Source organism: Puntigrus tetrazona, chromosome 3 (genome assembly GCF_018831695.1).
Source record: "Puntigrus tetrazona isolate hp1 chromosome 3, ASM1883169v1, whole genome shotgun sequence".
Taxonomy (NCBI): domain Eukaryota; kingdom Metazoa; phylum Chordata; class Actinopteri; order Cypriniformes; family Cyprinidae; genus Puntigrus; species Puntigrus tetrazona.
This window is the reverse complement of record NC_056701.1, coordinates 14,003,186-14,027,263: the sequence shown is the minus strand read 5'-3', so window position 1 is coordinate 14,027,263 and position 24,078 is coordinate 14,003,186. Positions and strand designations below refer to the sequence as shown.

Genomic DNA, 24,078 nt, shown 5'->3' with positions numbered 1-24,078 from the left:
AATAAAGCACTTTAATCTCAATAAATATTCTTTTCATGGTTGTTTCCAGTAACTAATGCATCATCATTTTGATCTGCTTCTCAAATTTATTTTCATTTGATTGCATAAAGACAGATAAGATGTCAGTTATGTGTTTAACAGAAGTTTCGACTTCAAAAACTGGTTCTGCAAGTAGTCTTCCTGAAACATCACCAGGAACACACCCAGTGAACACCAGCAGATGTCATTTTCAGTGCTTAACTAAGCAGACTGCAACAGAGAAACAATAAATCAGCAATAACATATAGTTGACTTTTATTGTATGTGACCCTGGATCACAAAACCAGTCTTTGCATGGGTATTTATAGCAGTAACCAACAATACATTGGGTAAAAATTATTACTTACATTTTTATGCCAAAAATCATGGGTATAAAGTAAATAGCACGTTCCATAAAGATATTTTAAGATTTCCTACCATAAATGATTAGTAAGACACATCTCTAAAAACAAAGGCAATTTTCTCAGATTCCAGATTTTCAAATATTTTTATCTCAGCCAAATATTGTCCTGTCCTAACAAACCATAAATCCATGGGAAGCTTTTTTATTCAACTTTCCGATGATACACAAATGTCAATTTTAAAATTTGTGGCCCTGCACGGTCACACGTTTATTTACACACAATTATTTACATCCCCGCGCATCGCCTGGGTTTATTAGTGAATATCACTAATAAAACTAACTGTCAATAAACATTCTTCATGTATTAATCTAACTACGATTACGTATATTTCAAAATCTCAACCGATTTAACAAAAAAAAAAAAAAAAAAAAAAAAAAAAAAATATATATATATATATATATTTTTTTAAGTCAGTTGAGATTTTATATATATTTTATATTATATGTATATATAATACATATTTACACATTTGTAAGTACAAACTAAGACTTTTTCTTTTTAATAAAAAAACCCCCAATACAATAATAATAAAAAATAAATAAAATTAAACAGCATTACATTAAATAAAAACAATAAATTAAATAATATTAGCAAAACGAAACGAAAAAGTAATAATAATAGTAAAAAAAGAAATAAAATAAAATGTTGCCTCGACCGTTTTTCAAGATTTTCCAGTGGCCGTCTGTTGCTAGGGGAAGTGACGTCAGGGCGCTCGGCTGGATTACGCGCTGATGGAGCGTCTGTTGTAGTAGATACACAGAGAGTCAATGGTAGTTCCTGGGCCAGCGGGACGAGGAGGGAGCTGTTCTCAAAATCCGCCTTCATCCTTTTTTAAACAGACTATTTTCAGGGTGAAAATTAGTGGAGCATAAAGTTCACACTTTGCTCTTTTTAATAAGCCTAATATTTTGATATTTCCCGATTCGGAATGTTAGGAAACGACTGGTGAAAACTGGGTAGTTACTGTGAAGGGAATTAGCAAGCTAGCAGGCTGTATAAGGGGATTCTGGCCAGGAGAGACGGAAGAATAGACGGGTAACAAAGAACGTGTTTTCGTTGCTTTTATTAAACACTCCGAACATATATCATTTCAACTGCTCCCGTTAAAGCTAGCTTCGTCGCTAGCTTTGTTATTTAGCCATTTACCATGGAACTGAGAGTAGGAAACCGATACAGACTGGGAAGGAAAATTGGTTCAGGATCCTTTGGTGACATTTATTTGGGTAAGTAGCTGTTCCTTTTATTTATTCGTTTTTTGAGAGAGTCGGTATTTTCTGTCAGTTTGATAAAGGTGCACACCATATTTTGTTTTGAAACGTCAAATGGATTCCCAGCGTCCCTCAGTCAGCTGCTCTTGAGAGTCCTATTCAGTGTAGCTTGAGCAGCAGAAAACCCCCACTAACCACCGATATTTAAACGGGTAGCCAGCTAGTTTAACACGACAGGAACTGGAGATTAGTCCCTTATTTGTTCGCAAATAAATATTGTTACGAATGTTACCTCATACGGTGCTTTTCTTGAGTGGGAATACAGTCCAGCCTTAGCAGCTTTGGAGACTTCATATTATTAGAAATTTGGTCAGGAATCTAGAAAACTGTTGTTTGAAAGCATTTGTACTATTATTATTATTAAACAAACCCTGGAGAAACTGTAAGTCCCAGATCGATTTAGACGTAATTCATCTCTGTCTTTCCTGAATACACTGTTCTGAATTTTGTTTGCTGAACTGTCAGCTGTATTATAATCTTCTGTCATTGTGTCATGTTCGTAATTTGTATAAAATATGTGTTGTAGGAGACTCACATTTGAAAGGTGTTATTGTAATGTCCTGGAATATCCTGTAACAGACAATCATATGGCGAGTCAAGCCTGTGTGTTGTCTTAAGCATCTAATATCTTCAGGATGTCAGCCAACTCGCTCTTTTTAAGGCTTTGTCACGCTGCATGTTGTATTTTCCTCTGTATTTTTGTTGTCTGATTTGTCAGGTCATGCACGTCTGACAGTAGAGGAAGTAAAATGAATTTGTCGAAAGTAAACGGCGATATAGCATTGGCACGGCATTCTGTGTGCAACTTCTGAGTTGTTACTACATGTTGCTATAGAGGTCTTTAATTACGAGAACTTTTATAAAAGGCCCGTTATGCTCAGCTTGCACAATTGGCAAGTTCCCTTCGCGTGCAAGTTTCAACTTAACTTCCACAGGGTCTTGTGAAAAGAGCTGGTGATGTAATATTTGCTTTCGTCATTAGTTTTGGGGGCCTAAGGCAACTAGTATTGTTGTAGGCAGCTGCCTTTAATGTACCTTACTTGTAAGGTCTTATGTCATCACAATGAAGTTATTAAAGTTATTATATATATGATCTCGGGCTTAGTACCAATTTCTTTTGAAGCCTCCTGCACAGGCTTTTATTTTTGAAATTTTTGCATTGCGATATGGGATGCATATGGTTTCTTGTGGTTTGATGTGCTTTGTGCTCTTGCTCAACTCCTTCGTTTTCGGTTCGCAGTTGGAGTTGTGTGCGGTGATCTCATCGCTGGCCGGAGTTGTGTTTATTATGATACGTTCTCTGCAGTACTTTGGTGGAGAAATACTCCACTCCTTCTCTCTGTACTTCTCTCCAGAAACGTCTTAAACAGCCACTAGTTCCAAAGCAAGATCCTAAATCTAAATGGATAAGCCGCCCAGTGCGTCTTGCGAAATGTTTGTTTTTTTTTGTTGCAGAAGTCCATTGAAGTTTGGAAGAGGAAGAAGGATTTTCGTGTGGCTGTTTACATAAAAACTTGAGTTTTTTGTTTTTGTTTGCTTCAGGATGGCACTATCAGTGAACTTTAGAGTTGGGTTGCACATCTTGTGCATGCCGCTGCGGTGTTAATGGTCAATAGTATAATCCAAGTGTGTGAATTACCAAGTACCTAAATGTTGTTATGCAACAGTGGTGATTCAGCTGGTGTACTGGAAACAGCCGTGTTCATGTACTCACTAAGGGGCTTATGTAAAGACTCCCAATATCCCCACACCTGGGAAGGCAGAGCATGACAAACTCCAGCTGGGGCTGAAGGAGGCCGTACTGACCTGATCAACAACACATGGTCTCTGTACCAAGCCTCTTAAAAAGTGCAACACCAGCCTGCCTGTGTCAACCAGACAAGGGGAAATATTCGCAGAGCTCTCATGAAAACATTTCTTGTGGCTTGTTAAATCATGCAGACGAGAGAGAGTGCTTTTAGTGGCACAATGTTTTTCCACTGTCTTCAGTAAACAGCTTCTAAATTGTTTTTTGCCACTGTAATATTTTTTATTAAGCATTTAATATTATAAAAAGTTAAATAAAAGCCCTTTTAAAACCATTATTTATTAATAAATCATTATATTTATTAATAGAATCAAAGAATCCCCCCCCACACACACATGCACACACAAATAATTAAGCAGGACAGCTGTTTTCATCAATGATAATATTAAGAAATGTATCCTGAGGAGTAAATAAGGACATTATAATGATTTCTGAAGGATCATGGGATGCTGTAGACTGGGGTAATGGCTGCTGAGAATATAGCTTTAACGTCACATGAGTAAATGTCTCAAATTATATTTAGAAAGTAGTTGCTTTAAAATGTTGATTGTTAATTTCGTCCATTGGAGAGTGTAAGAAACCTATGTTTACTAACCCCAGAATTTAAAATAAAAAATATATATATTTAGGTTAGCTTTGCTGTCATCTAATGTCTTATTCATTTTAATAATTAATTAGTATTATTTTTAGCTTAGTCCAAATAGTATGTTGTAGTAGTAGTAGTAGTAGTAGTAGTAGTAATAGTAATAATATTAATAATATTATCATCAGCCATTTGTCAGTTATCAGACATAGCATAAAAATAATTGACTTTTTGGAATTGGTCCAGATTTGTTACTAGGTTTTTATCCCAGTAGAACACTTTTTCCACATGCTGTGTGATTGTTGTTTAACACCCGGTGTTGTCATAAATCTCTTCTTATTGTTTAGCTGAACAGGTATTAGACCCACACTGCTTTAACATGCTGTTCTCTCATTTACCAGAGATGCTTATTTAGCAGATCTCTCACTAATGAATTGAATCTCAACACTGCAACATGAGTATCCATCTGTCTCTGCACTGCACAAACCAACAAGCTCGTGGTCACGCAAAGTGAATTTGAGCATATGCACATGAATGAGATGAGTGCAACCAATTTGTTCTCCAGACAGGCTAAGGCTCGAACCCTCGATCCCTCCGGAGGGCCCTGGGCCTGGTGTGCGGGATGGGGGTTGAGAAATATGCCAGCTGCCTGCATTGGGGGGCGGCAGACTCTTATTGATCTCCAAGATTACATCATGGAAGGCTTCCCCAGGAAATGATTGCACTTTTATCTTAAAGGGAGAAAATTGAGCAGAGATTGCTACGAAGGAACCAGATATTCAAGCAGATGAAAAGAAAAGGCTCAAGAGCTCAAAACCATGGTTGATATGCAATGAACGGAAAGTCAGCAAGGGTGTTAGTCATTTGTGTCATTCCCTGTTGAACCATGTGCATGTGGACAGCTGTGTTAAGGATGGGCTCGTGTAGTGTTTACTGATGTGTTGGATGTGTCTGAACATGTTCTCTGTGCTGTCAGTATGTATGGGAAGAAGAACATTCTCTGCTGAATGTGCCCAGGCAAATCAAATTCCACTCTACATATCTTTGCCGTCTTTGATTCACCGGTGGTGTAACACGTTTATAGAGGCATGAAATGCGAAAAGATCAAAGGACAGAGATGTTGTACAGAGAAATGCGCAATATAAAATGCACCACTCGCCTTGATTTTGGCCGTGTCAAATAAAACAAGCGAGTCAGACTGGGTTAATTTGAAAAATGTTTGAAAGCATCCTTGTTCGTTTGCATGGGCCTAGCCAGGACTCTTTGTGACAAACCTGATCAGGTGTCTAGGCTTTGCTCATGTTCATTATAGTAATGTGCCTTTAATGTGTCTGATGTGTAGCTGTTCCTCGTTTCCTGTGAATGCGCTCGTAATGCGAGGCTAAAAAAGACAGGACAATCAGAGCTCTGCAGCCTGGTCTCACTCGTGTGTGACGGGAAAATCTCACTATGCCCAACAACGGGCTCTGTTCAATTTAGATGGAAATGGGGCTGATGTGAGTAGCTGTGCACACTGACAAACAGCAGTAAATCCTGGCAGGAACCTTTTAAAATATTCCAGTCTCAGGCCGCACAGGGATTTGCTCAGGTTTTAAGCTGAGTTGGCAAAATTTTGAGGTTACTTGAAGAATTGTGGTAATGGTAACTCTTTTGGAAACTTGTGATGCCTTGACTTATTTGGTGCTGTATACAGTATAATAGGGATGATAAAAGGGACGATTTTTTGATTTGTTGTCCATTTTTACTTTCTGATGATTCGTTACACTCAAATGCATGTCACATTATGAAATAAAAGATCTGTCGTTGTTTCAATTTTACTGCATCTTTACCAATGTTTTAAATGTTGTGGTATATTTGGGCAAGACCTAATCTAATCTGAACATGATGCAGAAAGACAGTGTTGTAAGCCAAAGTCAGCATAGCATGTTGTTTTTTCAAGATCATCACCTTTTTTTTTTTTTTTTTTTTTTCATATCTTGCCATGTGCCTACTTCAATTCTATTTTGATATCTCTCTAGCTTTTATTGAATGTAAGGATAGATAAGAACAGCTCCTTACAATTGCCTGACTATTTATTTTTTTGCATACAGATCCTCACTATTGATTAGCATATGAAACAGACATGCTCGTTTTAGGCGAGGATGTCTACCAGATTAATTTTCACTGATTCCTGTCATGATGGTTATGGCGATTGTTTAATTTTGTAACAAAACGCTTCTCATTTCATAAGAGGTGGTCAGGTTACCTATAGGCTATGCATTGCAAAACGCAGATTCAAAGCCTGTAGGTTGACACCTGTTTGTCTGCTTCCATTAAAAAAGGAAAATGAGAAGGTATTAATTTTAAACCCAAAAAGCTCTTGGTTTACCAAAATCTTTCTACAAGCCACATAAGACAAAAAGTAGAGTTATAGTGCTTGCAGTAGGCTTCATGAGAACATGAAACATGAGAAAGTTCTTCTGAATACAAGTTTTCTCACATACTGTTCATTTGCAAAATATCTTTTCCCACAAATTTGTATTATGTCCTCAAAAAAAATCAAAGTAGTGTTTTTTTTTTTTTGATAGTGTGTTTCTGTAGCTTTCCGACTGTGAGAGCAGTTGTTCCTTCATGCATTTTTTTGACCCACCATTGTATATTCGATGATCTGTAATGTGTAGCTTCATTAAGCTGATTGTGTTGGGCAGCTCATGCATTAGCAGCTTTGGCCAGTTTATTTTATTTTCAGGAGAAGGGTTGAAGAGCACTATGGTATTGACAGTTATTGATTGTTATACCACTCTTCACGCGGCAGTACCCACAGGGTGGGTTTAAAGTTTCAGGGGCTGTGGGAAATCCACTACAGCTGTGATTGAAATGAGTCACAATGTCCAGAGCCATGTCATATGGGCACATCTAAGCAGTTAGCCTGTTCAGCTAGCTTGCCATTTTCCACGAGCCATGACAGGTGATGGCTTTGTAGAGAGTGTGTCCTGTGAAGCTGGTACTGCTTGTCTCTTAGAGTGTCTTTTCGAAGTGGAAATAGATCATGGTAATTCAGGAAGCTCCGTGGCTGGAAATATATACATGATATGCGTATGGATGAGTTTGAACAGGAACGTACCGGATCCAGCTCCACTGCGGCATGGTCCTGGTACAGCACTTGTATAACCTGTAAAAAATAAACCGCTTGCACATCCAACATTTTAAACCATATTTAGAAAATGAGTTCTAGAGAAACGTCCTGGCACATGCATCAACAGGATCTGATATGTACACTATTTGTGCTAATTGCACAGTGTTTTTTTTTTTTTTTTTTTTTTTTTACATTTGAAGTTGTTGGTTACAGTCTGCATGTAATCTGGTTTAATCATTTATGCTGTGATGTGCTAGCTATAAATTATTTTCTTACCATTCTGATGAATGTTAGTATATGATTTATGTTACTGGAAGTGTTCGAAGTTGAGCTTTACACGTCATATTCACTTTCTCTCTTGTGGAGGAGTGTTTGACCGTGAGAAGATTGAGGTGAGCAAATAAGTTGATGTAACGCTCATCACCACCTATTTAGCTTAAGATGTTGGCAATTTGTCATATTATGTCATAGCCATAATGACTATTGTATTATCTCTGCAAAAGGTGAATTGGCCTTTTTGTTTTTTTTTAGAAGACCACAAAAACAATGAAACAAAACTTTACAAATGCCTAGGGATGCACCAAAGTCAATTCTGGACCAAACAACATATAGATGTAATTGACCAAAATGGAAAGCGCTTTGTAATTCTTATTTATTATTTTATTAAATAATATAATGTCATTTTGAAATACTTTTTAAATTAACACAATTTTAATGATACTGAATAAAAAAAACAAGCCTATAAAATAACTACATTTTTACTGAAATTAAGAAAACTAGACAGAATTTATTTTAATAATGTTAACACTTTACAATATGGTTAATTTGTTAACTTGGATAACTACTACAGTTAATATGAACTAAGAATGAACAATAGTTTATTAATTCATTTATTAATCTTGGTTAATGTTAATTGCAACATTTACTAATTCTTTCATATTATTATTATTATTATTATTATTATTATTATTATTTTGCATTGCGTTATTTAAATGCGCTTGTTAACTGTTAGACTCTGAATGAACATGGGTAGAGTCAGCTGTGTTACAGCATGTTACACCACAGTAGTGCTATTGCAAACAGGAACAAGTACGCTACATAGAAATGTGCAATTGACGCGTTATTTTAGTGAACTCTTCTTTTTAGCTTTGCTCTTTGTGCGAACTTTTAACATGAGCAGTAGGATACTATATGAGCAGAAGCACATTCATTAAGCAGAATACTGAGCGGTGCTTTCTGAAAATTTTTTGGGAAAAACTCAAGTTAAAGAGTTCAACTTATGTCATTTAACCTTGCATTTTTTCCCATTCCACTGCCCTGTCTTGTTTTCAGTGCAAAAACACATTCTGTATGAATAGCCTCAGGACTTGTAATACATTATATTTTAAAGCACACGAGGTTAATTAGTTGTGCAGTCATGTGGCTGGATTTTTTTTCTCTCGGGTTATTGTTTTGAATATTTTAAGTGTCTAATTGTAACTTTTGCTAATTTTTCCAGAACTACTACTATTACTAGTCCCATTTGTTATAATTGAATGTGTGTAAATGAATATTTGCTCTTGTCGCAGCTCTTGGTTCATTTGCATATGTGTATATATAATATAAATGTAATTATAAACTGAATTGTGAAATTGAAATTTCATCTTGCCATGAATATTAAAACAGAACTATGAGTCAAACTTGCACGCCTTACACTGCTGCCACATAAGAGCCTGTATGCTACTTTTTCCAGCTGATGAACAATACAAACATTGACACCCAATTAGAATCCATCCTGCTATCCATCCTGCTATTCCTGAATTTAAAGCAGCAGACAAGCATGCGCTTAGAATTAAATATCGTAATGTAATATCGTTACTTTTAAAGCTGTCTTTATAGTTATCGCTCTTTTGTGTGAACAGGACTTGAGTTTTTTTTTTTATTTTTTTTTTTTATATAAACCTGCTCATTCATCCTGCCTTTCATGTCACATCCCTCAGGCGCAACACATACCCATAGCCTAGTCCTTGGGAATGCCACAGCCTTGTCGTTCTCCTTTTATGTTTCACTGGGTGTCTCTTACAGCAGATGACTCGGGATGATTTTCAGCATCCTCTGCTCAGGAGTTGAGTTGAGGCAGATGGTGGGCCGGAAAGGAGGTGGTATAGCAGTACGCGTAGATAATTGTGCCCACTCCCTCATGCTGGAAAGCTGCATACATGAGTCAACCTTAGATATGTAGATTTTTTTTTATATATATATATCATACTGGGCCTGCATATTCATTATATTTTTTTGGTTATATTTAATTGTGTCCCAATGACTCATAATGCACTGGAAGCTAAAGTGTATTTAGACACTGCAAAGCCTCTCTAGTTGAGTGGATTTATTGTTCTCATGCTCATGTGTGCGTGTATTGTACGTCACAGGTACATGAGCAGATATTTTTTGCAAAAGCTCCCTACTTTAGAGATTTCTCCATCTACTATCCGCTTTTCGCTTTGGTTATTTATAGTTTTATTGACTTCTGTCTCCACTCTTTTCTGATTTTTCAGGCACAGACATCTCCGTGGGGGAAGAAGTAGCCATCAAGCTAGAATGTGTGAAAACGAAGCACCCACAGCTGCACATCGAGAGCAAGATCTACAAGATGATGCAAGGAGGCGGTACGTGTTTCCACACTCAGTCAGTAGCTCCTTGTGGTCTCCATCCGGCTTCTCCATTAACACTGAACTATGAGTCAGACTTACACACCTCACACTGCTGCCGCGTACTTAAGAACCTGTATACTACTTACTGTATTTCATATTTAATATTTTATTAAATATTTGATGTTAACCTTATTATTTCCTCTTTTTTTTGGTAATTTAAACAGGAATAAATAAAATTAAATAAATATATTAAACCAAAAAAACATTATGGAAATATAAAAATGCATATTGCCATTCAAAGTATTTGGGTTGGTAATTTAAATATTTGAAAGACGCTTTTTACGCTCACCTAGGCAGCATTTATTTGAGCAGATATACAGTTAAAACTGTGATATTGTAAAATTATTAGATTTTTAAATAGCTTCAACTTTTAACCTCTATAAAATACAAGTTGTTTCCCTGCTGTAAATGTTTATTTTCAACTGCCATTACTTCTGTCTTCAGTGTCACACATCCTTCAGGAATCGTAGCATACCGATTTGATGCTAATTTTGTTCCTATTGTTAGCTTTAAAAACAAGTGAGCTGCTTAATAATTTGTGGAAACCGTTGTACAGTTAAATTTTTTTTCTTCCCCAGAATGGAAGGTTAAAAACTACTGCATTTATTTGAAAAAACTTTGTATAGATAAAAATGGGTCATTATGTGCTGGGGCCAGTGGAAATTTAAAACAGGAGCTGCTGGATGTCCTTTCTGTTGAGCCCTGGTTAGTAAAATTAGCCTTTAAAAGCCTCTGTAAATTATGACCATGTTATGTTGGCTTGTACTTTTGATGAGCACCTGAGTAATTGGTTTGAGTCAGAGCGTTCTCTGGAGGTAAGGTGTAGTTCGCAGGATCTCCGTTTCTTAGATGGTGTTACAGAATACTGTAGCAGCAGTGGGCGGCAAACCAATCGTGACCAGTTTCCCTCACTTCATCATTCAGTGAGTCAACACTTCCTTCTCCAATGAGAGTGGCATTATTAGACCTCAAACTACTCACAGCATTCTGTCACCACCATGAATCGTCTTCTCGTTGGTTATATTGTGTATGTGAAGGAAGTAGGCAATTTGTATCTGTTGTTATTGTCCTGTAGTCAGTCACAATAGAATAGCTTTTGTCAAATGATTAAAAAATTTTTTTAAACAAGATAAGCTATTGTTGAAATTTTGGCTCTGTTGTAATGTATGGTGATGGTTTATGAATATACATGAGGTGCCTGGAGGATGCGTCCCCCCTACCGGCCCCAGCTGGGTTCGTCCCCAATTGCTTTTATTCTCGATAGCTTTATGACAATCCTGTCAGGGGTGTTTTACGGTGCCAGCAGCAAAAGTGTGTCGTCTGTGTCACTCTGTGGCACAAACACGCTCTGGTTTGTTCACTCGTTCCCAGCATGACCGAGCATGCATGACGTTCGCTCCGCGGCGGCCAAACGTTGCGATGGCATCCGTGCCTCGACAGAACGACATTGTGAGTGAGCCTCCCTCTCAGCGCTTGTGCTCTCTGTGATCACATGGTCCTCGGGCCAGATGGTGCGTGCGGAGGGGAGTGGGTTTGGGGGGGGAGGGGCCGGCCCTGTGCATTCCATCTCCTAACTGGGTCTCTTGCACCACTCGCAGCCTTATTTAGCACAGCATGAACAAGCGTACGCACTGATAACTTTATATCCAGAAAGGTGCGGGCACCTGCACACGCGCTGTAGGTAGCAAGGCAACCTTTTATGCCGTTTCTTTTCGTATGTTGTTGTTCCTGCATGTTTTAGCAGCACAGTTGCAGTCGTTTTCGAGTCCATACATGGAGAAGCACAAGGCTTGGCATTTTTCTATTTTAATTCCTATTAATATAGACCGTGTCAGAGATGTCCTGATGTGAGAATGGAAAGGCGTGCTTGGACGGCTCAGAACAGGAGATATATTTAACCTCCTGAGTTTGCGCAGGAATAGCTGACCTGGAGGAGGATTTCTGGAAAGTGCTGAACGGCAAAAGCTATGTGTTGTTGAAGGCATCGGCCAGGCTCGGGGTGCACACAGCCGTAGACACGACAGCAGCTGCCGAGAGATCTCTGACCTACCAGGACTCTGCTGAACCCTCTGTCGCTTCCTCTCCTTGATAATCCTGAAAAAAAAAAAAAAAAAAAAAAGAAAATCATAGGCTTGACTAGGATATCTCGTTGTCTAAATGAATGGCGTTCAAGAAACCTGTTTGAAAACAGTCATTATACTGTAAAATATATGCCAATACAGTTACGTTGGGGGGGAAAGTAGCTGTGGATGCCAGAAGTTGACTGTAATAAAAAAAAAATTTTTAATTAAAATAATACTGTGACATTGTGTCGGGTATCACTCAGGTGTTTTACTTGCAAAAATGTAATTCTTAAATAATTTTTATTTAAAGTACTGAGAACTGCTGCGTGGGGTAGATGGTGCCGATAACCACCATGATGGATGGAGATATAGAAAGCCACATGTTTAATCAGTTAATCGTAGGTGTCCTGTCTGTAAAACATGGCCAGAACTCCAAACACACAAAGATTGAAGGGTAACACACCACACTTTAAAAAAAAAAAATCTATATTAACAGATAATGTAAACATGCTAATATACATTACTCAAAAATAAACTTTTTTTAAAATAACTTTTGTTTAAAGTAATTCATAGTATTTACTTGCAAAAACCATGAAGTATTGTTCAGTAAAATTATGGCATGGTAAACCATTTACGTTTTTATATGTATGGTGACCGATTATTTATTACAGTTTTTTTGCAAAGTTACATCTTCTTCTTTCTTGCCTTATTCAATAGAACTTGGTTTCGAAATTATTTACTAATTGCCAATATAAGTGAGCATTTTATTGAACCTGGTGGCTATAATTATGTCACATGAAAGAGTCGTCTTTGTTAAACTGGAGGATTGTGTATTCAACATCCATTGTATCGGTACAAATTGAAATGACATTATAGTGTTGTGACAGTTGCCTTTCCTGGTTCACGTGTGGCTGAGTGGGAAGAGGGGGGCAGAAAAATGCCCTTGAAGTGATCTAATTGGGTATCAGCTGTCTTTCCCTGACAGCCTATATCTTTTCGTGCATCACTTCAAGGTCATCCTAGAGATGGTATATGCTTTATGGCTGATGAGTTAGAGCCCCTTCTGATGGTGACCAACCAAGACCCCCAGTTTACTTAAGCTGAAGCTCTGCCTGGGTTTTATCACATCACTGCCCTATTGAAACAAACGGCCTCCCAACCCCCCACCTATTATGTTGTAGGTCACCTTCAGTTTCTGTCAGTCCTTCAAAGATACAAACGTGTATTAGCCCTGTCTGTTCTCTAATTTAAACTTTCAAGATCCCTTCGATTGGCACAAAATGCCTTTTTACAAAACAAATTTCTTTCTACAAGAAAAAGTAATCTGTACTAATTGGTTCTAAAGGTAATTGTTTCTTTTCCAGTGGGTATCCCAACAATCAAATGGTGTGGAGCAGAGGGAGATTACAATGTGATGGTAATGGAGCTGCTGGGACCCAGTTTGGAGGATCTCTTCAACTTCTGTTCCCGCAAGTTCAGCCTAAAGACTGTTCTTCTTCTGGCTGACCAGATGGTAAGGCTTGTAGACATGATCACTGTAACCTTTGTCCTCTCCAACCTACCCGCCTCTTGTTATAGGACACCCAAGATGTGATAATGTTGTGTTCTGGTGACATGACAAGCTTTACTGTCATCCTTTTAGCTGTTTGACTCGGACAGCCAGTGTCCTTTTTCACTTGGTGTTTGACTGAGTATTAAGTGCCAAGAGGCATAATGTGAAAGGACTGCTTGTTCAGCGGTTGTCATGCACTCATTGTTTTATTTGAATTGGTGTGTTAGGTTTGCATGGAGTCTTTCATTCAGTAAGTCGACCTGCTGAACCTGTCCTGTTTTGTCCTCAGATCAGCCGTATCGAGTACATACACTCCAAGAACTTCATCCACAGAGATGTCAAGCCCGACAACTTCCTTATGGGCCTGGGGAAGAAGGGCAACCTTGTTTACATCATTGACTTTGGCCTGGCCAAGAAGTACAGAGATGCTCGCACCCACCAGCACATCCCTTATCGCGAGAACAAAAACTTGACTGGCACTGCTCGCTACGCTTCCATCAACACCCACTTGGGAATAGGTACCCTGACACCATCTTTTGAATAAACTTATATCATATTAAAACCTCCTAGTGATTTCAGACCTGACCTGTCATCACCCAAACAATTTATGATTAAGCCACTTCACCTGTTATAGTCTGGCCATCGAAATGACATACAGTGTTTATCGTCTGTGTTTTCGTTCACAGAGCAATCCAGACGAGATGACTTGGAGTCTCTTGGCTATGTGCTCATGTACTTCAACCTGGGCTCTCTGCCATGGCAGGGTCTGAAGGCTGCCACAAAGAGACAGAAGTATGAGCGAATCAGTGAGAAGAAAATGTCCACTCCTATTGAAGTCCTGTGCAAAGGATACCCATGTAAGCTTCTGCTTTTACATACAATGAATTTTTAGGTAAACAATAGCCTTAAACTGATTGGAACAAATTGGAGTCATTGAAAGAGAAAAGAAAGGAAAAAAAAAAAAAAAAATATATATATATATATATATATATATATATATATATATATATATATATATATATATTTATTTATTTATTTTTACACTTATGCTTTTTTTGGTATGTTTTTGATCAAATAAGTAAATGCTGCCTTAGGAAAAATGTGAGACTCTTTTTTTAAACCATAAAAACATCTTGCCAACCCTAAGTTTTAAACAGTTGTTGATTCATTCAAATCTGACCAAAGTGCCTAAAAGCCACAAAAGTTATTTCATTGCATGTGCCTTTTGCTTTCCAGCTGAGTTTGCCACATACCTCAACTTTTGTCGCTCCCTTCGCTTTGACGACAAGCCTGACTACTCTTACCTGAGACAGCTCTTCAGGAACCTTTTCCACAGACAAGGCTTTTCATACGACTACGTGTTTGACTGGAACATGCTCAAATTTGTGAGTGACATATTGGTAGTCTTTGCATGGATGCTGTTTTTCTTAAATTATTGTTACGCTTTAATTGGGGTCTGTTAAATAGGTAATGCTTCATTTCTAATGTGTTGTGTTTTTCAGGGTGCGAACAGAGCGGCAGAAGATCCTGAGAGAGAGCGGAGGGATCGAGAGGAAAGATTGCGGCATGGGCGAAATCCTGCGGCCCGTGGCATGATGCCTTCCAGTTCAGGTAGACCCAGAGGAACGCAAGAAGTAGCACCTCCCACACCCCTCACGCCAACCTCACACACAGGTAAGACATCGACTGCTGCCTGTCGGTGCTTGTTTTTTAACTCAAGTAAACATCTGAAGATCTTTTTTGTTTGTGTATAAAGATTATTTTGTTTTGCAAGACACACAAGGTTTTTTTTCTTTTCCATCATTGCTTCACATCAAGATTTTTTTATTCATCAGCTACTTTCTTTCCTGCCATTTGTTGTCGCCTTAGCTGAAAGGAAGTGGTTAAAGGGTTGCAAGCTACTATGCTCAGCAGGATGTTTGCTAGACATGACTTAAATTTACTAGCGTTTGCTTTATCGAGGGGTGGAGGTTCACACACAGATATAAGTAAGACGCTGGTCTTGAAGTGTATGGCCTTGACTAGCAGAGCGCAAAATCTCATAAACCCACCATATGTCACCTCCCCCAGAGTCCCAGTAAACTTCATGTTTTTTTTATTCAAATAACGTTTATTCTCTGTGGGCCTCAATGCAGTTTTTCCAGTTTGGTCTAATTATTTTGTGGTTCAGACGTTGGAAAGAAACAGAAGGATTTTTGTTTAGGTGGACGTGACCCAACGTGTGGTGTCAGTGTCCTTTTTTTTTTTTCTCCATTTTCCATGCTTTAGATGACACGTGTCTTCCTTCCTTTTGTCTTTTTTCCAGGAATGGAGCGAGAGAGGAAGGTCAGTATGAGATTGCACCGCGGAGCCCCTGTCAACATTTCCTCCTCTGATCTAACTGGTCGACAGGACACCTCACGCATGTCCACGTCACAGGTACCAACGTTATGAGATGAAATACTCTGCATTTGTGCACACTTTTGCCTGTGTTTGGCGGCATTGTTAGTCTCTCGCCCCAGCTCCACTGCTCTTAAATCATTCTTACTTCATTTCCAGTCAAGTTTGACCACGAAAGAAATCACTTTAGTTAGAAAACATTTATAAACAAACTCCTCCACAGCTGTTTTCCAGCAGAAAGACAAATGAAAATGATGACAGAGAGTGATAGCCCTGAACGAGTGCTCAGATGGAGCTTGTGTCTGCTGTGGCCTGGCATGATATGAAGCCGAAATCGTGGTCTACGGGGCTTTTAGCATGCCACTATAAAAGCACTCTGCTCTGAGGTGTTTTTGGGCTACACGTGTGTCTTTTAATTTTGTGTGCAATATTGAAGTTGATAATATGTGCAAAAAGTAAAAACATAATAAACCCTGGTCATTTTACCCTGGTAAATAATATCAAGATTTGAAAAATAAGGAAATGTTCTTATTATTACTGTTTTTAGAATTTGTTCCTGTATTTCAAAATCTTTTTAAATGTCTCTTTTAAGACTAGTACAAATCACCCTCTCTGTATTTCTGTCAGACAGCCAAGTATCAGTGCATTGCTGACGAATTGTTCAGTATTGTTCAAACATCACAGAACACCAAAATGTGACACTTGCAAAGCGTTGCATAACTTATAAATGTAAGGATAGTTAAAACACAGGCGTTGGCCTTGGGCCATCGGACCATCCTTTATTGTTGAGCCCTGTATTGTGTAACCACTGCCACATATTTTGGATCTTATTTGAGTAGAGTTCTTTTCAGAACTTGTCACACATTCTTGAAATGCTGCCCAGAGTCATATATCTGTCTAGAGAGTCTCTGGTGATTTGAATATTTTGCTGTTAACGATTCTGTTCAGTTCCGCATTTATTTTGAAGTGTTTACCACATTGTTGTTTATTTTTTTTTCACCACAAATGAATATGTTTCCCCCTCCAACCACCCACCCACCCACTTCAGAATAGCATTCCCTATGATCACCACGGCAAGTAGATGCTCGCCATGTTCTGGTATGAGAGACAGCATTGGGTGAGTGACAGTTGGGTGTCTTTTTTTAAACCTGTACCTCCTCCACTTCCCTTTACTGAGTAATAGACTCCCTGTCTCACATCACTGCTGTACGGCTGTTACGCAGCACATCACTCACCACGCAGAATGAAGAGAGACTCCACTACTTCATTCCTAACAGTAATTTGGATTCAGTCAGATGTTTAGCAAAGGCTCTTGAAGTGTTGAAATGAAGTGTTGGTATTATTCAAACAGTGCGCCACAGTCGGGCTCCAGATGTAATTCCCCATTCATTTTCTCCATAGAGAAACAGATTCTCTTGTGAATATATTACTAAAAGAATGTTATGCAAACGCAGTTTGTCTGTTACAAGCTATGCTTTGTTTCGTAAATGAAAGCAAGGCATCATTTGTTCAGATCATTCGTCGTTCCAAACCAGTCTTTACTACACAAATTTAAGTATTTTTGATTAAATCTGAGAGCTTTCTGACTCCATTGACAGCAACACAACTACCACATACTCTTGTTTAAATAAAAAGTTTGGTCAGTAATCACCCCTTGTCGCTCCAAATCCACACAAGCTTTGTTTTCAGAACACAATTTAAGACATTTTTGATAAAAACCTTTAGACTGCCAAAATTACATTGCCTAGGTGTAGAAAAACATTGTTAGAATGCACCATCTGCCATCAATGGTTTAATCTGAACGTTATGAAGTGATGAGAATACTTTTTGAATGCAATGAAAATAAAAGCGATAGTTTGTCATTTATGCCTTGGTTTGAATGAAAAAATGGTGCATCCTTGTGGTGTGGCAGATACAGCATAGCTTATGTAGTGCATTTATTCTCCAAAAAAACCCAGCTTGACACTTCTGATGATGTCACACTTTTCTGCATATTAAGTGCTCATTACTTTCACAGTCAATGGGACAGTCTAAATGTTTTCATCTAAAATATCTTAAATTGTGTTCCAAAGACGAACAAAGCTTTTACAGATTAATGACAGCATTGTAATTTTGAGGTATTTCTTTAATAACCGAATTATAATATCACTTTAAATTTACGCTATTGTACCAAGTCAGATTACAAAATATTCATATAAGCACTTATGCTTCAAGTCAGAATTTGTAATGAGTATTAGGGGTGTCAAGGTACACAGAAATGTTTTATGTTTAAGAAACTTGCATAAGCTCACAGCAGATCACAGTGTTATTCTGCATTATATTTCAGATGTGTTCAGTGTCAAAATATATTGATACTGGTACTTTCCTATCCTGGGGGGAAACTCTTTCGAATCATGTTCCACATGTGCAGTGGTTATAACAGCGCTGCATTTCTTTATTACACATGCATGTTAAACCAGAAGATTCTTTTGGTACAAATAAGTGTATTGTTACACCCTTCGTTCAGATTCATCTCAAAGATGGCTGATTGGTTTGTATTGCGATTCCTAATTTAATTGTCTATGGAGAAAATGAATGGAAAAAAATTATGGATCTAAGGCTTCACCATAACCACCAGTATTCATAGCCTGGGATACTTGCTTACTTTATTTCGGCTTCATCCCAGTTAGCAGTTTAAGACCTCACGCCCCACTCTAATGACTCATGTGGTATTTTTAATCTTTGCACAGAAAGTAATTCATAACACCAGATGATGTGATGCGTTACTCACAGATGGACAGTACTGTTATCCTCTAAGCTGAATCTAGACGGTTGGGCTTTTACTTATTTTTGCAAAAAATAGTGCTCAAGTATCAACCTCTAGAAATATTTCCCTGCATTAAAAACAGTTTAAAGCGTAATTTCAACCCTTGATAGGTTTGATGCAAATTGCACTATTATCATTCCTTTTAGTCATTTTAGTGAGTTTCTGCCCGACATCTCTATATCCCAGTGCTTAGATTTGATCAGATCAAGAGTTGTAAACACGAGGCCCACTCTGCTTTCATTTTAAAAAATAAATAAATAGTGCTCCCATATGCACGTATGCCCACCAGACCATCTGTCACAACTGTCCTATAGCAGGCTAAACACAATCAATGTATTTAGAGAACATAAGTTTAATCTAGTGTTGGAGAGCTTATTTGAAACCAGGCGCTGAAGCAGAAAGGAAGCACAAATGCCGTGCAGCAGAGCGCTCTTGATCGTGTGCTGCGCAGCGCCCTCTGCTTGTGAGTGTGTGTGTTTCTACACTCTACTTTGTGATGAATCCATAACCTCTAGTTGCCTGGGTGTGGATGCCTCTTTCTGTGTCAGTCTTTTAACCCCCCAGTGCTTGGTTTTGGCTCTCTCTTGGCATGCAGCGTGATCACCCTGATTGTGCTCCTGCACCAACTTAATCGATGCAGCTTTACACTTCTTTACAGCTTTTTTGCTTTTAGTTGTTCACGTGTAAAACTGCTGCTTGTGGCCTCAGTTTACAGAAACCCTTCATTCACTTCTTTTATTATTGTTTGTGCCTTTGAATGAATTGTGTTTACTGGTAGTCTCTGATTTGCGTAGCGGCTCAGCTCTTTTGTTCCCTCTGTAACGTCAGAGATGGATTCACCCCCCACCCTTTTGAGAGCAGCCGTCACATGATTGGCCCTAGAGTCCTCTTGGGCCCCCTGCACTGCCTTGCCTTTGACGGAGGATCATGAAAAATGTATCCCCACCTAGTAGTTAATCACCTCCGATTTTATTGTGTATCAGAAGGTGCAAGACATAATTAGCTGTCGCCCCTCCTCTGATCTTAATATAAGATCTTAATATAACCCGCCATTTGTGTTCCTGAGTGGAAACAAAAAAATACAGTATGCATTTTTTTTTTTGTTACTCCCTTTGTGTTTGGTGTTGTAAACCTTGTTCCCCCCTCTCTTGCCATATGCTCTCTGCTGTGGCAGGCCATGGGGGAGCTCAGAGGACGGCCCCAGGACCACCTAAAATATTTAGGACTCAAAGCATGCAGGTTAATACCCTGAAAGAACTAGTGATGGACCAAAAATATTTGGCCAAGTGTTTTTTTTCTTTTGGAGGTTAAAAACATTTGAGCGAATGATGTTTGATTTTCTCCGACAACTGTGAAAGGCATCAATAAAACTGCCCCCTTTTTTTTTTTTTTTTTTTTTTTTTTTTTTTTTTTTATAACCTCAGGAAAGCCATTTCATGCCCATAGACCGACACCAAAAAATGACTATAGCGAGACACATTATGCTAATTTTATCTTAACCTGTTATCATTAATTGACATTTTTGAATAATTAAAATTTTATTTGAACACCGATTAGAAACACAATTATGTAATTGGAAAGTTGAGAGAAAATCTGTGATTCAAATGTTCATATGTAAAATTTTTTTTTTTTTTTTTACCTTAAAAAAACAAAACAAAAACACTTTGGTGCATTACTAATAAGAACCATACACCTCTGAGAAGTTAAATTGTCCCAGGCTGATAATGACGACTTATCTTAAGGGCACAAAGGTAAAATTCATGATGACGCTTGACATGATGGCATGACATCATGAATGTGAAAATGGTGATTCTAAGATCTGAATTGACCGTTTACGCCTGGTATTAAGATCTGTCTTAGTTCAGCCAAAACACTTGTGCATGTTTAAGTGCACTATAAAATTCAATGTTGTACATTATCTTTTTAAACTTATTTTAGTACTGTTGTGTTTATATACACGTGATCACGTTTACGGCCACCTTGTAATTAGCTTAGAGTGAACGCATCACACAGTTTTTTTCCAGATACTTCCCTGTTTACAGTTTTCAGGCTGTCTGCTTGTGATTGGATAACAGACTGCCTAATCTTTATACCAGATGTAAACGCAATGTCTTTTTGTCATTCCCATGATACAGTCAAACTCGGATGAATCATGGGAATAGGGGAACAATGGCTATGTTCACGGAGCAGAATAATATGGTTGTCAGTCCTGTTTGGAGTGTTAAATATGATTCATCATTCACAGTTCATTTAAAAAAGTGACTTCTGTAACCAGTAAATATGGACGGTCATAAATGTTCATGAATTACCAGCGAAATAGTAGCATACTATGTTACTATTACTATGTTATGAATAAAACCATTTAACGAGTTGACCGTACGGTCACATCATTGACATGAAGTACACAATGCTTAAGTTTAGGGTCACTAAGATCTAAATTATTATAAATATTTAATATATATTAATACAAATTTCATAAACTATTTAACAGCGTTCTAGTTTTAGTGTTTTTTACTACTTTTGGTCATTCTTTTAAAACAACAAAAAAAGTAGCCCATACTTTTTAACCGTAGTATATGTGGTTCAAATCAGTACATGTTTATTTATCATTTATTTGTTGTCATGGTTACAGGTGTTACGCAAGAGCTTGTGAAGCAGTAGAATTCGGTGATGCCTGTGAAGACATCATCTAATCCTCTCCCATCCTTTTTGAAAGAGTCACACCTAGCAGTTGTCACTCCAAAATACTGACTGCTTGAACATAGTCAAACTAAAATAGTGCTGTTAAAGCCAGTTCACACAGCACCGACAGACGCTGACATTTTTGTATTCGTCCTAGCACACAGGTTTTTTCACGGCTTAAAGTTTGAGGCAGTGTAAATGTGATTGACACAGTGTGAGGTCTCATTTGTTTTTTTTTAAGCTGCGCCAATTTCGGACTTGGTGTGCAAGTACCGTTAGTCTGTGTCCATCAGTGCAGTGTGAATTACCTTTAAAAAACACTCTCAGCAGTAGTTTGCGTTTACTTCACGTGGCATGCAGAAACTGATGTGTCTCTCTCCTCCCCACGTCAGGCTCTTTCTCGCGTCACCCCAAGTGGCCTGCAGTCTGCCGTACCTCGATGAGACCCTCCACAACTCCTCAAGAGCAGACCAACCACGGCCCTGATCTGCACTAGGACTTCTCCAGCAGCCTCTAACCATGTGAAATCAACCTCAGCAAATCAAATCGAAACAAGAGACTTCATTTCCTCCTTCCTCTCAATGCAATTAAACACTTGAGAGTCACGCAAACTTGAGAGATGGACAGATTTTGGTTTTCTTTTCTTTTCACACACACAACACACAAATTTCCTTACCTACACTACTCCAGCAAACACGTGGGCACATCGGTTGTGCTTGTTAACATCACTTTTTGCCAGACAATCGCTGGCGAGATGGGAGGGACGGGCGGGGGGCGTGATTTTCGGCCATCGCTGCCTTGGGCCCTCTGACACACACACACACACACACACACACACACACACACACACACCCCAGGAGGAGAGGGCCGTCCTCCTGCCGTCCAAGGGCCTCTTCGCAAAGCAGAGCGTCTTGGCTGAAGCCATGTACAGCAGCTCTGATAGCGCAGCGCACCCTCTCCTATTGCAAAAAATTACTTTTACACAGCTTGGAATGCAGCTGTACTGATAGCCATTGACATTTTGCTTACCGTAATCTTTTATTTTTGTCTTTTTGTTTGTGTACAACAGAGATTAAATTGATTTCACACTGGCTACAGTCTTTCGCAGGTGAATCTTTCTCTTTTTGTTAGTTTAACAGCGTTAAGCTTAATGAGATGTGCAGAACTCGAAAAATCGAACGATTGCAAGCCTGTTCGTTCATATGACCGGATGAAGGCAGTGTCCTTTTTTATGTTTTTTGTAGTTTATTATGCGGAAGGCCAGGCAGAGAAACAGTAAAGGTTCAAATAGTTACGCCCACAGTTTCACATTCACACTCTTTTTAGATGGTTTTTAGTTTTCGTTGCAGCTATCCTGGCCCAATATCACTTTTTTTTTTTTTTTTTTTTTTTTTTTTGCCCAATGGTTTTATTGCATTCCCTTATGCTTTTCATTTGTTTCTCAAAAGCTGTGAAATGCCTGTATTGTAGAGTCGTTGATGTTATTAATGTTTCTGTTTGTTTCTTTTTACCCCCTGAACTAAGCTTAGTGCTTTTACAGTAACGCAGGCACACGTGGTTGGGTCAAGACTGTTGACAGACATTCAAAGCAGGAAGTCGAATAATTAGAAAAGGGCTTCGTTTTTTTGACCCGAGGCTATAAATGTGAACAACTTGGGGCATATGTTGAGACAAACGGGCACGTTTTCTTTTAACATTTGTGTTTGGATTTGGAAATGGATACCCCGAGCCCAGCTTGTCTCATTGAGAATACACCAGCCATCATTTAAGCCATGCCTGATTTGTTTTTTTTTTTTCGTTTTCTTTTGACTGACACTTTTAACAATTGAGATGCAAGGTTGTTTTTCTTCAACTTTATTTACTGAGTATTATCAATGCTTTTAGTACTACCTTTCCCTTGTTTCAGAAGTGTGGTTCCTTGACTTACTGGTGCTATAAGTCACAGAGGACGTGGAAGGCGAGCTGCCTGTCCATATCATTCAGCATAGTAGAGCGTAGGCTTTTTCTGTAGTCTTGGGGTGGGGGGGCTAGTGGTGAAACTCTTAAATTCTGTTGTCATGTATATAGGATGTTTCTAGTGATGGCAAAGTACCATTTTTTCATAGCCTCTGTCGGTCTGTCTGTGTGTGTGCGCGTGCGTGTGTGTGTGTGTGTGTGTGTGCGTGTGTGTGTATTGTGAGTATGGGGAAAAGGCTAGTGCTTAGAAAGGTGCGAGGGACTTTGTTCCGTTCTAGATTTGATAAGTTAGTAATTCTTTCTCTCCACTGGTGGTCTCACAGAAACAGCCGCTCCAGTACTGGTGTTGTTTAAATGTAGGCACAAGTACACTTTGTCGGGGATCGAGCTATTATGGATTTCTCTTTCATTTTCTGGTTCATTCTACACACGACTGCTTGGCCAGTCCTTCTGCATCACACTGTGCTGTATCAGGTGGAATTATGGAAATCTTCCTTCCCTGGAAGATTTTTTTCCTCATTTGTATTGCCACTGTATTTGTGTATTTTAAAATGTGTAAATAAATTAATAAGTACTTGTAAGTTGTCTTTTTTTCCCTTTGACTACATGAACTATGTCTTTTAAGAAACATCTTTAATCCAAAAATTTACATCTGTCAGTTACTTAAAGGGATAGTTCACCCAAAAAATATCAGTTCTGTCATTAATTACTCAGGCTTGTGATTCAAAGGCTTT

General features: G+C 38.5%; 1 protein-coding gene across 2 annotated transcripts; it reads left to right on the top strand.

The window, feature by feature from the left end:
- The first annotated feature begins 1,193 nt into the window (after positions 1-1,193).
- csnk1da (casein kinase 1, delta a) lies at positions 1,194-23,925 on the top strand. Of its 2 annotated transcripts, XM_043233728.1 has the most exons (10): positions 1,194-1,666; positions 9,751-9,861; positions 13,334-13,482; positions 13,811-14,039; positions 14,208-14,378; positions 14,758-14,906; positions 15,024-15,195; positions 15,827-15,939; positions 16,949-17,017; positions 21,781-23,925. In XM_043233728.1, exons 1-9 carry the CDS (start codon positions 1,591-1,593, stop codon positions 16,979-16,981), a joined length of 1,203 nt encoding a protein of 400 aa, XP_043089663.1. In that variant the 5' UTR covers positions 1,194-1,590; the 3' UTR covers positions 16,982-17,017; positions 21,781-23,925. The 2 variants fall into 2 exon arrangements, with proteins under 2 accessions (XP_043089663.1, XP_043089662.1); XM_043233727.1 differs by lacking the exon at positions 16,949-17,017 and having other exon boundaries at positions 1,195-1,666.
- Positions 23,926-24,078: the final 153 nt, after the last annotated feature.